This window comes from Pavona decussata, unplaced genomic scaffold (assembly GCF_977016875.1).
Source record: "Pavona decussata unplaced genomic scaffold, jaPavDecu1.1 SCAFFOLD_155, whole genome shotgun sequence".
Classification (NCBI taxonomy): Eukaryota; Metazoa; Cnidaria; class Anthozoa; order Scleractinia; family Agariciidae; genus Pavona; species Pavona decussata.
The window spans coordinates 1,435,941-1,452,412 of record NW_028145567.1 but is presented as its reverse complement, the minus strand read 5'-3'; the positions used below and the strand labels follow the sequence as shown (position 1 = coordinate 1,452,412).

At 41.0% G+C, this 16,472-nt stretch overlaps 2 protein-coding genes across 4 annotated transcripts; one reads left to right on the top strand and one right to left on the bottom strand.

Moving 5' to 3' along the window:
* The first annotated feature begins 709 nt into the window (after positions 1–709).
* Positions 710–9,121, top strand: LOC146465778 (uncharacterized). 3 transcript variants are annotated; one of them, XM_085128238.1, is made up of 6 exons: positions 710–904; positions 4,346–4,560; positions 5,448–5,655; positions 6,247–6,438; positions 7,255–7,481; positions 8,409–9,120. In XM_085128238.1, the coding sequence occupies exons 2-6, from the start codon at positions 4,471–4,473 to the stop codon at positions 8,655–8,657; spliced, it is 966 nt and encodes a 321-aa protein (XP_084984364.1). In that variant the 5' UTR covers positions 710–904; positions 4,346–4,470; the 3' UTR covers positions 8,658–9,120. The 3 variants fall into 3 exon arrangements, with proteins under 3 accessions (XP_084984364.1, XP_084984363.1, XP_084984365.1); XM_085128237.1 differs by having other exon boundaries at positions 4,384–4,560; positions 8,409–9,119; XM_085128239.1 differs by lacking the exon at positions 710–904 and having other exon boundaries at positions 4,422–4,560; positions 8,409–9,121.
* A 3,501-nt stretch (positions 9,122–12,622) lies between these two features.
* Positions 12,623–16,443, bottom strand: LOC146465777 (uncharacterized). The gene is made up of 3 exons (XM_085128107.1): positions 16,294–16,443; positions 14,146–14,400; positions 12,623–13,511 (listed from the first exon to the last, which is right to left on the bottom strand). Exons 1-3 carry the CDS (start codon positions 16,357–16,359, stop codon positions 13,149–13,151), a joined length of 684 nt encoding a protein of 227 aa, XP_084984233.1. The 5' UTR covers positions 16,360–16,443; the 3' UTR covers positions 12,623–13,148.
* Positions 16,444–16,472: the final 29 nt, after the last annotated feature.

Below are 16,472 nucleotides of genomic sequence, written 5' to 3'. Positions count from 1 at the left end.
TTCGCTTTTATTCGTGTCTCTTACGAATTCTTTTACATTTATATTCGTTCTCATTTCACTCATTGTTGACTTGATAATGACATTAAGCGGACGTCGAAACGTCGTCGCTTTTTTTAAGCTTTTTTAAACTTTTAACCTAGATGGTTTTAAATTTTTTTAACTTTTTTTTAAATATTTCAAAATTCCTATATGAAAATCGACATCCAACCACTCGTTTAAGTTTAGTTGCCGTAGTTGCGGTTTAAAATTAGCCAGATTTGTAATGTTGTCTGGGAGGGAGTCAGTCCATAACAGTATTTAAAGGAGTGTATGCCATAAGTAGTTGTCAACGGCTCTGGAGTGAGGAATAATTAACATAACGTAGAGTAAGCATGTGTTGCAAGTAGACCGCGTTATTAATGTGTTACATAAAAAAGTTAAAAATCAAAAAAAGAATGAATGCTTATTTTGGAACAGTGCACGCAAAATAGTTTTTGCACACGGTAAATAAGTCATCAAGACTTTCGGGAGACGAATCAGCCCAGGACTCTCTCCAAAATCGAAGAGGATAGTGCCCTGGGGACGAGGCTGTGTGATTTCGTCGTTACCTGTAACCAGTCTTCCGCGACGTTGAGTGAACAAGTGGTTAAACATGTCACGTGTTTACTCGGTGGCCTGCTTTTGACGGGTTGCACTGACTACTACCAGAAAATAAACAATAGAGTGAATAATTCAGGCCACATGGTGTGAGAGCAGATGACTTCAAAGCGGGTTGCATGTCAGCGTTTATTTTGGGACAAAAAGCGAGTGCCCTGTGAAACGGAAGGAGCGAAACTGAATTTCTCAACTCTGGAACATTACTGGGAAAGTTTTACTGATTTAGTTTGGTGCATTAGCTGTTGTTTTTACTCGGGATACGTGCAAGGTACGGTTCTGGTATAGTATTCAAGGGAGAAGTCTTGCGATTCATCACCTACGTAAGATAAAAGCTTGTGGGTCTATCTATAAAATTTAATTTAATCAACTGAAGTCTCTGAAGTCTCTGATGGAAAGATGGTAAAGTTTTCGTATCACTGCACAGCTTTACAACACTGTTCAAGAAGTTTCGGGGAAAATTACGCAATTGTGTGCTGTATCTGAAAATGTTTCAAGATTTATTTTTAGGAAATTAACTCGTTGAATTAAATTACCGACAATCTAAAAAAAAAGGGATTGCTCGTGCATATTATATTCAGCTATTGCTACTGATCAAAGGACTATTGCTTATATCGTCAAGATTGCCGTTTGATCTAAGTAAGAGGTCACGAGCGCTAACTGAGCAAGATTTTGTCAAGTATCTGTTGGAAAGACGTTTGAGTTTTGGTATAACGCGCAGCTTTACAAAACTGTTGCAGCAGGTTCGGAGAAAATTACACAATTGTGTGCTTTATTGAACATTATTTCGATATTAATAACCCACAAATTCAAAACCAAGTTGTTATCGAAGTTATGATTACTCTTGCATATTAAATGAACAATTGTTACTGATCAAGTGAATATTGCTTTATCGTCAAGATGCAGCGATTTAAAAAAAAAGATCACGAACGCGTACACCATAACATCGTTTAAACTTGTTAAATAGCCCTAATCGAATACGTCGAAATTAAATTCTGAAAAAAGTGGCAATAATCAAATTAAACCGGGCCAGTAACCACACAACCATGAATATATACACTTTAACTAGAGAAAGGAACGGTACCAAAGGAGAACAGGGTGTAAATTCTTAGGTCAAACTTGATTTTTATTCAACCCAAATGAAATCCACCGTGACATGAAAAATTTGGCGTTAGTCAGTGCGACGACGTAAAAACTCGGACGACATAGAGTTTTTCTATCAACGTTATTTTGGGTTCTTTCTAAACTGTCAATTGTTTATCTTTCCACCTGTTTTGAAAAAGACTAAACTAAATTAACACAATTATGTTATCGTTTTAGTTCCCCTAATTTAATTATAATAACGGTATACTAACTACACGGGATATTTATCCTGCGCAATCGCGCGGAATATTTTAACAATTTAAATATCCTGCGAAATCGCGCACAATATCGCCTGATACTCAGGGCCTCTTGACACGACCCCGGGATCATTTCCAGCCCAGGTCACCTCACGACCCAGATTTACGTTTGCACAAGTCCGGGTTACCAAGTACACGGAGAGGGTTCCTAGAATGGATACTCCAGAAGAAGGCTGGACACCTTATGATGTTTACACAATTTAGTATATTCAGTTAATCGCGATAGTCCTGACGTGAAAGAGAACCGCATTTGTGAGGAAGAGAACTGAGAGAGCAGAGCTCCATTTAGGCAGGGAGCATGAAATTTTTTGGGGTTCAGCATTGTTCTACATTATTTAGGCCTAAGCACTGTCTTGAAAAGGGTTAGCTGTAGCTTGTTCTCATGGCTAACTCTCTGAAATAAGTTAAAAATTCCCATTTTCGTCAGCTAGCGTGAATGTGGATAGGAGATATGAAGCAGATGACCCGGGTTGGAGGCGTACACTAATTTGATTTTTTAAACTTTCTTTACTGTTTGAAATACGATTGCGCTGTGTAAGAATCATAACGTTTACAGCCTTGCTTTGGAGTATCCATTCTATGAACAACCGAGGGTCAATCCAGGCCGCTGCCCCAGGTTGGATCGCTCGGTTCAAGTCTTTCCTCGGACAGATGTTTATCCATGAGGAAAATGGCGGCAGGAAATAATCAATTGGCCGTGATGCTTTCAGCCATTTTGTCAGTGTTGTCTGCTTGTGCACAGCTACGTGGGGTTTTGCTGATAATGATTATGTATCAGCCATTTTCTCACGTACATGTTATTGCAAATACAATACGAGACCATCCGCGTTAAAATCGACGCTTTTTTTAAAACTCCAGTTGGTTTTTGTATTCTCGTAGTTTAAAAATTAACTGTACGGTCATCTTATGGGACCACGGTTTTGTTGTTTTTGTGCTCGATTTCCCTGTTGAGGACGCCATCTTCCTTCTCTCAAAATGTACACATGTGCCAGATATTGCAACAGACGCAAATCGCGTCATTCGCATGAGCCCGATCAGTGTTTAGGTTAAAAAAATAATAATAACAATAATAAAAAAATACCAAAAATTTCAACCCTTCTAGCCGGGTCAACCCGGCTCTTGAAAACGGTTATCAAGAAAAAAGAGTTGACCCGGGTTGGAAACGTTTTTCATGTAAACGTTTACAAAAGATTGACTGAAGAAGGGTTACCCGCTGCGGTCACGGGTTCAACCCGGGGTCGTGTAAAGAAGCCCTTAGCCGACTTGTCCTTAGCCCGAGTTGACTTAAATCAGGGGATATTCCACAAGATTGAGCAGAATTGTTTTTTTTTATTCAACACATTGATGACAAAGCACAGTTTTGTTGCAGAAAAGCTGGAGACGATCTTTATTTTGCCATTTTTCTCCCCGACACACGAAATTACGTATATCGTAGGATATCTGTTGTGTACCCACATTTGGGTAGTGTGACAATGTGTTGAATACTAACACCAGACATTTAGTCGACAAGGCCGTAAGACTAGGCCGAGTTGGCAAAAATCAGACGATGCTTCATAAGATTGAGCGGGATAATTGTTCTGTATTCAACATACTGATAACAAAGCACAGTTTTTATTGCAGAAAAGCAGGAATTTTCGAGTCGCTTTTGGCTTTCTGATCATGCTAGCTGTCCTTATTTTGAACTTCATGATCAAAGGACATTTTTGTCCATAAGAAAAAAAAAGAAAATTTTTTCGCAATACTACGAAAGTTTTTTTTTCCCACTTAGGGTGAGTTCAAAAGCACACTAGTGTTGTTAACAAGCCCTATTGAGGCTGTCAATTACTAGGCTGTTACACATCGTATACACAGATATGATACAGCCAAAATTAAGTTTCTAATCAGCTATTCATATATGGTTGCCATTTCGCATAGCTAGATATTTCTCAGTTCTAAAGTTCAGAGAAGACATTACCCTTGAAGGGAATAATCACGCGAATTTGATGTCATTTTAAAACCCAAAATTGTTTGTTTGTCAACAGATACCAGTTTTGTTATAGATTATCACCCCAGTGCGATAACTGTCGATTAGTGCCTCTTGTCAGAGACAGAGTAGGATTGAAATTTGAAAAATGTTAGGCACAAATTCACCTCATCAAAAACGTAAGAGAAATGGTAAGGCAGGACTTAATCTTGCGTTTAATTAAAAAAATAATTGACCTGAAAAAGTAAATTGCTTTAGAAATACAGTGTGTGGATGGAAAAAGGCTATGTAGGCGATCTTGAAGTGGATTAAAAAAGAAATTAGCCCTATCCTGTCCCGTTTTGTTTAGTGTGAGCAGCTCCCCTGATTGTTTGACGTTTGGTTTAGGATGACAAAACTAAGCTGTCTGAAGACGCTCAGTAAAACATAAAGAACTTGAGCTGCTGGAAAGGACTTGGATTGGCCGACAGGATTATGGAGTCAAAAGCGAAATGGAGCAGACCAGCAGATGAAATTATTGCATTTTACGTCGCTCAAGAAACAGCTGTTGAAAAGAGAACTGGGGTTAGTAGACAGAAACTTTCCGCCTTTTTTGTGCGTTTCTTTATTGTTTATTATCTTACCTTTCCACTTTTCGAGGGATCGCAAAGACTTTTGTTTAAAACAAGAAGTTCCGCTATAAAAGGGCAAATCCCTTCTTCATTTCACACCTTTGTGTTACGTTTTGTGTTCGTGTTATGCAAATTTAGACGCCGTTCAGTCGTGGAAGGTTGTTGAAAAAATATGCCTCTAATTTAGGAATATCACCACAGCAATACAAGACCTCGGTTTCTTATTAGGCAGGGTTTATTCCAAAAACTAAGCCAATTTTATCAGTAAGGGTCGTAAAAAATAATACGCATGTTGTTTGTCAGTTGTTTACGCTCTATGGTTGATTGACAACTGAAGGTGAGAATGGTCAGGCCTACCGGAATTTCCTGTTTAAAGACTTTCTTTCAACTGAGGTTAGAAAAACCAGTCGAAGTCAAACGAATATGACCATTGTATTCGTTGGACGAAATGAAATTGTGAACTGACGAGTTTGGCTGTCTGTGGAATTTCATGAGGTGATGACGATCGATCGATAATTTTCTGGATTATCATGAACGGAGAAACGTCCGCATTTCATTGTATTTAATATCAAGATCGGACGTCAGCGGTTACTCACATGACCAGCAAGCTAATCAGTACGCAGCTTAGGGCGGGTTTCAATTTAGTGTCGTAAAACCAAAACCACTGTAATTACTCTAGCCAATCACAAAAGACGCATGCAACACAATGAAAGTGGCGGGAATTTTGTATACCAATCACAAAGCGTGGTAATGCAAAACCAGAGCAAACTTGTAATTACTTTCCACACTCAATTGAAAACCACTCCATTAGATGATCAAGTGAATTACGTTTCGTTTCAGGAAAACTGTGTTGTCCCTCTTATCAAACTACTTTCAATCATTTGCGTCCTTCTTGGGTTTGTACTTTTCGCTCTTCGCATGGAATACCAGCCTTCTTTCACAAACACATGGTTCAGTAGTCGACTAGACCAACCATTTGATATGGAGCCGTTTGACTGGGGAGCAGAGACAACAAAAACGACAGAGAGGAAAACAGAAGGAAGCAGTGGTGAGTAACAGGGCACTTTAATTCCGTCTTTGGGGAGCAAGGATAGCAGTCAGTGGTGAGAGCACTCGTCTCCCGCCACTAGTGTGGGCCGAGTTTGATTCCCGGACTCGACATCATATGTGGGTTGAGTTTGTTGTTGGTTCTTGTCCTTGCTCCGAGAGGTTTTTCTCCTGGTGGTTTTCCGGTTTTCCCCTCTCCTTAAAAAGCAAAATTTCCAAATTCCAATTAGGCTCGATTTCCACCGCTCTCAAGGGTCTCGCTTTTAGGGAACTCGTATTTTCCCCAACAACGACTGGTTATCGAGCCTAAATTCCAATTAGATCCATAAAACCTTGAGTTTGGTCATTTCACATTGTTGTTTTGTGGAGGACGACAGAGAAATGTACCAAAATTTAAAACGCACGTGCAGAGCGATTGTTCCCGGTGTTGTGGTCTGGTCTTTGTGTGTATATTCTCATGTTGGCTGGGTAAATTCTCGGAGATATCAAGGCTGCATAAGCTACTCTAAAATCCAATAATTTATTTGCCGTCGCCGTTGTTGCTTAATTTCCCCATTCCTAACTAGAGAACGTTATTTTCTTTACCCATTAGAAATGTCAGAGTTCCTTCCATTAGCCGTGTGGGGCTTGTGGGGTCCATGGAGTGAATGTAGCAGAAGAAAGTATTGTCAGGAAGGACAGCAACATCGTCGTAGAGTGTGTCTCTCTCTGGACGAGTCCGCTCACTGTGTGGGTGTCTCCATGGAGGCGAGGGACTGTCCGGCAGCCGCCTGTGTCCGTGCATGTAAGCTTTAATCATCAAGTCTCCCTCCGAGACAAACACCCTTCCGAAAATAAGTATTTGGTTTATCAACTGAGTTGATGTGGTAATTTCTCCACTGTAAAGAGATTCGAGTGCTGGCCCTTAGGCAGAGTGATTCTCTCTGATGAAGGCTAAACGCTCGAAACGTCGGCTCTCGAATCTCTTTATGGTGAAAAAAATAACTTCATCAACTCAGATGATAAACCAAACATGCGCAAATAAAACAAAATTAGACGCAATTGGCTAACGCCGAATTGCGACTGTGTTATTAATATATTCCTTTCGGCGCAAAACCACAGTTTCTGTAGAAACTATCCCCCTTATCCAACCCAGGCTTATTCAAAACCATTTTTTTAAACTCTCGACTATTTTTTTGCCAAAGTCTCCTGTCCTTCTTGCCCGGCGGGTGCCTTTGCACGAGGTACTCGTGCGAAGATCCCCGTCTGCTAAGAGGGACAGGAGGAAGCTCTGGTGACGACGAGAACTGACGACTCTCGGCTTGTAGGCCCGATATTTACAAACAAGAGTAAATTTGGTTTTTCAGGTCCAGTGATGTATTATTCTACAATAATAAAAATAAAAAAAAAATCAAAAGAATGGTATAATTTATTTGATTTTCCTTGTCGAAGAAACAAAGAACAAAAACAAAATTAGTGACAGTTTCAATTTAAACAAAAGTTGGTGCTGAAACTTCCGGGGACGTATTTTATTGTCAAATGCACCTGGAAACGATTATTTTTACTTCCGGCTCTTCCACTCTTTCAATCACTGATGCCTAGTGTATTTTCCTTTTGGCAGACAGCTCCCCGCCTGTTCTTGCGGACCAATCACCTGCGCCTGCAACATCATTTCTCAGCCAAGAATGTAATGCCACTGTTAAATACTCGGCCAGCGGTAAATACAGAGATCTTGTCCCGAGCTCGGTGTATCAATTATATCCTTCCGCTAAAAAAATGTTGAGAAGTGGATTTTTTGCTGTAGAGGTTTTTCCCAAAGTTCTGGAAAAGGAATCAGCCATAACTAAGGTACGTTGAAGATCTTTGCTCTATCGGTCGGTTGGTCAGTCAACCAGCAAACGAAAATATTCGTCAGATGCGTTGTACCCATATAAAAGCTATGAAAGTTGGATAAATGATGGAAGAGTGTCAAAACTTTGAAGACGTTTCGAGCATAGCCAATTCAACAAAAACCACACTTGACTTCCATTGATAAAGTCAGCCAGCCAGCCAGTCGGTCGGTCGGTCGGTCGGTTGGTCAGTCAGTCAGTCAGTTAGTCAGGCAGTCAGTCAGTCAGGCAGTCAGTTGGTCGGTCGGTCGGTCGGTCGGTCAGTCAGTCGGTCGGTCGGTCGGTCGGTCGGCCGGTCGGCGTGTCACCCAGTCAGTCAGTCAGTCAGTTGGTCGGTCGGTCGGTCGGTCAGTCAGTCGGTCAGTCGGTCGATCGGTCGGTCGGCGTGTCACCCAGTCAGTCAGTCAGTTGGTCGGTCGGTCGGTCGGTCAGTCGGTCGGTCGGTCAGTAGGTCTGTCGGTCAGTCAGTCGGTTGGTCAGTTAGTAGTCCGTCGGTCAGTCAGACAGTCAATGGGTTGGTCGGTCGGTCGGTCAGTCAGTCAAGAAAAAGAAGACGTTTCGGGCATAGCCAATTCCGCGAAAACCACACTTGACACTTGGGATTTTTAACATGTTATGTTCGATTTGATTATTATTTGTTTCCCGCTAGTTCTGAGTGGAATGCCTGTAAACTAGCTTTGGGTAGCTAAGTGCATTTTCACTTTACACAAAGCATTTTTTTAATTTTTTTATTGATAGAGTCAGCTAGCCAGCCAGTCAGTCGGTCGGTCAGTCAGTCAGTCAGTCAGTCAGTCGGTCAGTCGGTCGGCCTGTCAGTCAGTCAGCTAGCTAACCAGTCAATTGACAAGCACGCTAACTTTGCGCTTTTCTACATCTCGATTCACAGGTGTGTTTTGAACCTTTTGGTGTATGGTCCCTGACAGCGGCTCGAAAGGTGTTTCACCTCAACAGGTCTACCAGGGCATCTCTCAAGGAACTAAAATCTAGCCGTCTGGTAGGACTGGCCATAGCTCTGCGCCCAGACGGGACATTATATGGGGTGCTTTTAGCCACAGGAACCCCAGGAGGACTTTACAGTAACGTTTATTACAGGAGATTTCGAGGAAGAAGTTTTCACGAAGAAATCTCTTTCTAAAACAAACATGAAAATGGGAAACTCCTGACACCACTTTAACTGATTTTTAAAGATTTTTTGTACGAAGCACTGCATACGTTCGCCTAGTTAGAGAAACTATCATTTTTTGTTCCAAGTTTGTTAAAGTGGAATATTTTTATAAGCATTTTAAATACGTAGAAGTACGTGGTAGTCGTACGTAAGTGGAGAAAATAACAGAGACATTAAAAAAAGGTATCATTAGTCAACCGCTCGAGCTTGCTGTCTTTATTTCACAAGACTCGATCGAGATGATGACGAAAGCTTTCGATGTTTTCGCTCTCAATTCCCATCGAACTTAGTCCTTTCGCGGTCAGCGCAATGTTCTGATTTTGTGTGAACCAATCAAATTACAGGAAATTTCATCCAGTTCTAGTTTTGGCCGTACACGTACCGCAAACAACAACTATTAGGCTAAATGCCTCCTGTAAATAATTGAGGAATCCTTTAAGTTTCAATACAAGTGACCAACAGGCCGTGTTTTCATGAGGTGGTTTGTCTCGCTTACCATTCCTTGAGGTGATTTGTTAACCGACCGCATTAAGCAGCTTAATTAATTTACGTGTTTTCAAAAGAGAGGTTTAATCGTTTCTCAGGACATTTGACCCTTGTCATTCATGCAATAACATTGTGAAAGATGGCGGGAAACGAAGACGCTTGCAAATATGTTATTCTCCTGTTTATTGCTGTGCTATCTCGCTTGTTCCTGGATCGAAGGAGGAGGAGAAGGTTTCCGCAAAGGCTCAGGTTGCTTGCTATTCGAAGTCGGAGAAGAAGAATCGAAGCCTGTTTCTCTCAGAGGATGTTAGAAGATTTAGACGTCGATCGAAGAAGGAAATCTGTTTGGGTTTTAGAGAGGCCGCTGTTTTGGTTCGAACATATGGTTCTGAACCAATATGAAGACAACCTTTGGCGTGAACATTTTAGAGTTTCAAGACAAACCTTTCGATACATTTGTGATCATGTTGGACATCATCATTGACATCACCTTTATCATGTTTATCAGTTGTTTGACCGCGGGCGACACGTAATTGGCCGAAATTCATTGCCGACAAGTTTAAGCGACCTGGTTCGGTGGCTTAAATTTAATGGCAATTCCATTGAAGTTTGCCGACTCGCTTAACTTTAAGCGAGTTGGACAACCAACTGTTTTCATGAGATTTCCGGCCGTCATTCACTCAGCTACTTGAAAAATCGCTCGTGAAAACACCGCAAACATCTAGTTTCTCCTCACAACATTATTAGTCGATCAAACGTACAGTTTATGAGAATGTAGAAAATGATCACTAAAGATAAACATCTAAACAAATTCTTCCACGTAATATTATAAGAAATCTATGGTGCACAGTGAATTTGTATATTGATATTGCGAGGCTGAAGGGTTCATCAGCAACGCAAGGTAAGCCGTAAGGGCTGTTACACACTGGCGACGGAATCGGAATCGGTTCCATAGCGCATCAATAAATGGAGACAGAATCGCAATCGTAAGTTCGACGGAATCGGAATCGCAAGGATTAGAAAGTTTCTTCCAATCCCCCTTTTCATTCCGTCACTTGCGATCAAGTGTGAACCATTTGTTCGGAATCGGAAGCACAAGCATAAGAATAAACCAATCGCGTAGCTCATTCCCAATCCCTTTACTCGAGATTAAGAACGGAAAACATGGCGGCCTTCCGCCATTTTGAACGAAAGCGAGGCTTCCGTTGCTGCTTCCGTCGTATTGATTCACACTTGGTCAGAAGATTCTTCTGATTCCGACTCCTATTCCGATTCCGCTTTTATGTATTATGAATTCCCAGAGTCATACATCTGGACTTACAATTTCATGTAACTAACTACTATAAAAAAGAACTAATCACAAACTATATTGACAAATGTGCAAAGACAGTTAGATAAAATTGAAAAGGCATCTAGTCACAAAACAGCGTTTATGACGTTCAGTTCTGACACGTGGCAGGATGTAAGGGTGTCCCCTTTTCCTTAAACTTCTTGATCTCTGGGGTGGAAGCAGTTCATGAAGGGGATGAGTATTATCAGCAGTTACCTTATCCTGAGGGGAGTAGCCTATCTTTGATAGTAATTACATCAGTTATAGGTGTACTGATATTTGCTGGTGTGGCCATAACGTAGAGTCCGCTTACAAAACCTATCAATTGGGGAGATATATTTACTATAGTGAGCACAAGCCCACACCTCAATCGCATAGGTGAAAAGGGACATTATTATGCTGTCAAACAGCAATGTAAGCTCTTGCTCCTGTCGCTTCTGTTGCTAGTGTGAACCAGACCTGAGAACTCAAGCGCAAGATTAGAGATTTTTAGCAAGTGAAAACGAACACAACCACGAAATCAAAACGAAATATTGATTAAGATATATTTGACCATGTTTTTTTGCGCTGATAGTTATAAATGCAGTAAGGGGGGCTGATGAAAAACCGAAATATATATTTTCTGAGCTCGCTGACTGAAATTTAGAAGAATACGATTTTCCGGCTTCGTGGAATGAACAATTTTCACAGCAGCCAGCAAAATTCGAAGAAGAAATCAAAGCACTCAAACTTCATGATGAGCGAAGGAAACACAATAACTTTCGATCGTCAGATTAATTGCTGAACGTTTGTGTGCATTTTTTTTTTATAAAATGTCCCAAAACTGATTAATACCGAAACCACTCCTTTTGTGCTTGTGTTTTGTCACATTTTGACTAATGACGCAAGCGGAAACCTAGCCAAGAATCGAAACAGTTTGATCTTGTGTACTAAATAAATGTTTAACGGCTCAGCGTGCAGTACTGAGCAAGTGCTGGTACTGAGTGGTTGCACGCTGCATCGCCTATCTCGCTCCCAGAGGCTGCGTTCCTTTTGATCAGCACCTGTAGCTGTTCGTGGGTGATCATCTCGTTTTAGATGGGGCTGTGAGACATTGTATGCTTGCAATAGCTATTTGTTGCAGTATATGTCCCCAGACAGACCCCAGACATAACCTAGCTAACGCAAGACGTGATGCCTTCGCTGGCCTTAAAACGCGCGCGGGCTCTGGGGACGAGGTTAACCGTAGGTGCCAAAGGGTTTTCTTTCGCGGTTTCCAGTTCCCGTCGAAGTCTCTTTAAACCTCTGTATAGTACTGGGCCCAGTTGTTCAAAGCCCGATTAAGGTAATCCCGGATTAAGGTGAACTTTGATTCAAGTTTAATTACTTATCGGTGAAAATTCTTCCAAAAGATTTTTGTCACTCACTGTTGACTTAGACTTTTCTTTACCTTTACCTTGAAATTAGGCTTTAAGACCACTTTTAAAGAGCGAGATGAAAACCTCGATTAACTTTTAATCCTAGATTAGCGTTAATAGGCTTTCCAACAACCCGGCCCTGGTAGGCAGCGACTCGAGCAACCTTATCAAGCTTCTTGAGAGTTTAGCAAATCGCCAGCCCAATCCATCCCACAGAAAAAGATGGCGGCGGTACAATAAACCACAATACCTTGCGAGCCTAACACAGCCAATAGGCACATAGTAAGCCAGATCTTTTTTGTCAAATTTGTCCCAGTACTAGCAACTTGTATATGCTAGGTTTTAAGTTTTAGAACTTTTATGTGCGTTTTTATGAGCGTTTTAAGGGATTTCGTACGCTAAGAGTTATGGGTGAATGTACCAGTCACCGTCTTTATCGGTCACGTGGATTGCATCCTTTCAGTCAATAATGCACGCTGCACCGTTAAACATTGTTTTATAACACAATCTTAACGAAGAAAAATAATACATCTTCATTTGAGGCAATGACATGTAATTGACGTGTACATTTCAAAGAGTTATCGATGAGGGACAACAGTTTTGGTGTAATCTTGTTGTTTTCCGTCTACAAGTATATTGCAGGACCCTCTTCTTTGCTAATCTGAATGAATATCGTATGTTTGTAGCAATCGGTTTGGCTCGAGATCTTAATCACGGACCTTCGTCCTTGAACCAAGTGTCACCTCACTAACTAAAGCCGGTGCAAGAGCCGATGGAATCTGAATTTACTTTCGGAGACTGAGCTCACATTCAAGCGGACGAGCGAGTAAAGTAAGAGTTAAAATTTAAAGTTGTTTTCAGTGTGTGACATGAAACCAAAACCAATTAAAAAGTAATCACTCTTGTCAATCGCAGCAGAGGTAGGTAACCCAACGAGCCAATCAGAACCCGAAAAAACACAAGAAAATGGCATTGATTGAGATAAAACTTGTGCCAGCAAGTCATTTAATTAGTTTTAGCTTCAGTTCGGCTTCCCTTTTGCTGGGAAAGTGGATCGATTTTTCAACCAGTCTCGGAACAAAGTGAAAAAACCCAATGGAGATGATAAATTATATTCAACATTCCCGTCGAAAACCGCTCTAGAAGTTAGGAAACGAGAATCATTAAAGTAAAAAGTAAAAATCACAATATCCATATTGCTTTGGGAACAAGATTAATGTGCAGTGTCTCGCATCTTGGTTGCCATGGTTACACAATCCCTTCTAATGTTCGTTCCAAAGGCCTCATGGGAATGAGGATGACCACTTCTCTGCTGAACCCCAAAAGTTTTCGAAACACTTTCGAGCCAAACACAGTGAAGGCGAGAGAAGACACGAACAAAACCAACGTGAAAATCAGAAGCAGAATGAGAAGAAGGCTGTAAATATCACTAGATTCCTCTTCGCTTGCGTCTGCCTTGTTTAATTTGCTGAGGAAATACATGCTGTTGATCTTTATCACGTAGTAGAGAAACGGAATCTCGAGAAACAAGAGCAGAAAGTTGATAAATCCCAGGACAAGGATTCCTTTTTCATCGCTGCTTAGCATTCCCAGGGCGTGCCCAAAGTGTAGCTGAAATTATATAAGCATTAAAACATTTGAATTGAATTCTGAGCACAGTTACGAAAACGACTTACTGTACTAGTAAATTTACTGACTAATAGATTCGTTGGGTTTTAAAAAAGACATTGTCAAATGAAGGTTTTCAAAAAAACCACGGACACTTTGATAAGACGGAGTCAGGAGACAGGAGCTTCTAAGGTTTGCAAAATACATTAATAATTCATAAGCCCATTGACCTATCAGATGGTCGATAATACATCACGTGCAGTGACCTTATATCGAAAAACGTCCTCTTTATTAGTATGCGTTGTTTTATCAGCTGATAAAACACCCCTCATTAGTATGCGGTGTTTTTTTTGTATGCTAATTTGCAAGTTCACAAAAGCATAATTGTTATGAACTCTATTGACACACGCTTTTCCAGGAATGTTTATGAAGCCGTTCAAAAAAGTCGCAGCTCCCCTGAATGTTTTTTAAACATTACTTAAAACCACCATGTATACGCGACGGAGGCCCTTTCCGTCAAACACAATGGCATGTACAAGATGTCCAAACTCATGCAAATAACACCGTGAGCATATCCACAGAATAAACGTTTGGTGGAAGAAGGATATTTATTATATTCTAAAGCACGCATACCTACCCCGTGATGTGGGTTAAACCTCCTCTTTGTCATGAACGTAAAATGACATAACTCACACGTGTCTTGATTACGCACGCTCAGCCATTTCTCCATGCAGATTTTGTGCACGAAACCGAGGCTACCCCTGCAATTGCAAGGACTAACCAGGAGCTCCCCTACGTTCTCGTCCTCGGAATTCCCGGATGTTTGGCAGATCCGACAGGTTGGTGTGTTGGTATCTGTTTTGTGACTACCAAGGCATTCCGTCGACGAGGGCTGTGTAAAGCAAAAGAATGGTATCGCGAAGCTTAGTATGAAATATCACCTAGGATAGCATCTTTTTTTCATAGCGCTTATTTGAGACTAGGGATCGGTGGCTCTTGAGGTCATTTTTACCATTGCCGGGATGGTTTCGCGACCAGGAGCGACTGAATATTTTAATGACAATAAAATGTTCATTTTGCGACAGTAGCGATAGTATTGTAGTATTATTGCATTAGTGTTATTTTTATTTAATTTCTTGAATGTTAATAAGATCTGACAGGGTAAATGTTGTGTGACCTAGAGCCCCCCACCTCTCAAACTCCAGGTACTGATTCAAAGCTAAGTCGTACACGGTCTCTGTTTAGCCTGCGTGCAGACGTCTTGTATTTCTTCCTACGTCGAAAAACGTCGACGTAGGAAGAAATACGAGACGTCTGCACGCAGGCTATCTCTGTTAGCCACCACGTAGGTTAACTTGTCTTAAGTGGCCTTCACACGGCAAACTAAAGTTGGCAAACTCGTGTTGGCAAACTCTTACTTTTACACGTCAAACTCGCGTCAAATCACAATATGCTAAATTTGCAAGATGGCCGACGTAGTGCAGTGGCACTCACGAAGAGTTGCCGTTTGTGTCTTGGTCCTATTGTATGTTAATCGCCGAAGAAGAAACAGAAAGCGCTGGCAAAATAATAGGTTTGGACGAAACCTTATATCAGTAGAAATCCCACCCTTGGAGCGTACAACACGCTCTTTCAAGAGCTTCGCGCCTTTCAACCCCAGTTTCTCCGCTAGTTCTTCCATTTTCTTCCCACACATCTGGACAGTTTTGAACTTCCTCGATGAATTGAAAAGTTGCACATCCGTCCGCCATTTTGTGAAGTGTCATGCAAATCACGTGAACAGAGCGGGTGTTTTGATTGGTTGACAGTCACCAACACACGTTTGCCAACCGTTCACACGTCAAATACGAGTTTACCAACACGAAAAAGTTGGTGAAAAAGTTGGCGAGAATAGAGGCAAGCTCTATTTGTCGCCAACAGTTTACCAACTTGTTTGCCGACTGTTTTTGTGCCGTTCACACACGCCAACTTGAGTTTGCCAACTTTAATTTGCCGTTTGAAGGTCGCTTTAGAATGATGTACAAAGCGTCCGGTTTGTGGCGAGATATCCGTGTCTGTCTCTTCTCTGATGATTTCATTAGGGACTTCAGATTGAGTTCCGAAGGGAAAGAGTTTTCAAATAATTGATAATCACTTGTCGTCACGCCAATCTTGTTTCTGGACTCTCCACATATGTGCTGATACACTAGGAAGGAGCCAAAGTTCTGAGAACCGACTGGATTGAAATTCGAAAGTGGCACTCGTTCTCAAATATAGAAGTGCCTACGACCAAAACAACTGACAACAAATTGCCACTGAACACTGACCAAAAAACACAAATTCCGGCTCTATGGAAAGAAGAAGTAAGGAATGAAATTCCCCGGCTGTGTCGAGGTAATTCAACAAAAAGCTTTACGCACATTCAAGCGTACTATTGCAAGTTACCTGAAATAGACCCTGACGTTTTCTTTCTCATTTTCAATATTCATAGTGCCAATACCTCTACATGTGTTATATTTGTTGTGGATTAATTTTACCTTTGGTTTAAACTTGATGTTCCATTGTTTTTAAATTCATTATCATACATTACGATTGGTAAGAACAATAGGCACCTGCACATCTGCAGACTTAGATTAGATTTGAAGTTTCCATGAGAATTCTTTCCAAAATGCAACTCACTTCAAATGTCCACTTTTGATCCATTTTAATAACTTAACGCAAACCTGAACATTTTTTGGCGAACTAAACATAGATATAACAAATTCATTGATTCCGATAAGTCTGCTCATTTAACTGCATAACTTACCGAGTGTCCGCTGTCGCTTTCAACACACTGCAAATTCTCCTCTGAGCGACTATCTTTCAGTTCCATTTTCCCTTTTAGGGTTTTAATTAACCCAAGCACCCTTCAGACTTTGTGATGTGCATTAACGCAGAGATAGAAAAATTCCGTTATGAATTTTGATGACACCATCTTTGATGTGA

Coding starts and splice junctions, on each gene's coding strand:
- LOC146465778 (XM_085128239.1), top strand. CDS start 4,471: ATGGAGTCAAAAGCGAAATGGAGCAGACCAGCAGATGAAATTATTGCA. Junction 5,656..6,246: donor GAAAACAGAAGGAAGCAGTG/GTGAGTAACAGG, acceptor TTTACCCATTAG/AAATGTCAGAGTTCCTTCCA. Junction 7,482..8,408: donor AGGAATCAGCCATAACTAAG/GTACGTTGAAGA, acceptor CTCGATTCACAG/GTGTGTTTTGAACCTTTTGG.
- LOC146465777 (XM_085128107.1), bottom strand. CDS start 16,359: ATGGAACTGAAAGATAGTCGCTCAGAGGAGAATTTGCAGTGTGTTGAA. Junction 14,401..16,293: donor AAAGCGACAGCGGACACTCG/GTAAGTTATGCA, acceptor TGCTTTACACAG/CCCTCGTCGACGGAATGCCT. Junction 13,512..14,145: donor GGTTTAACCCACATCACGGG/GTAGGTATGCGT, acceptor ATATAATTTCAG/CTACACTTTGGGCACGCCCT.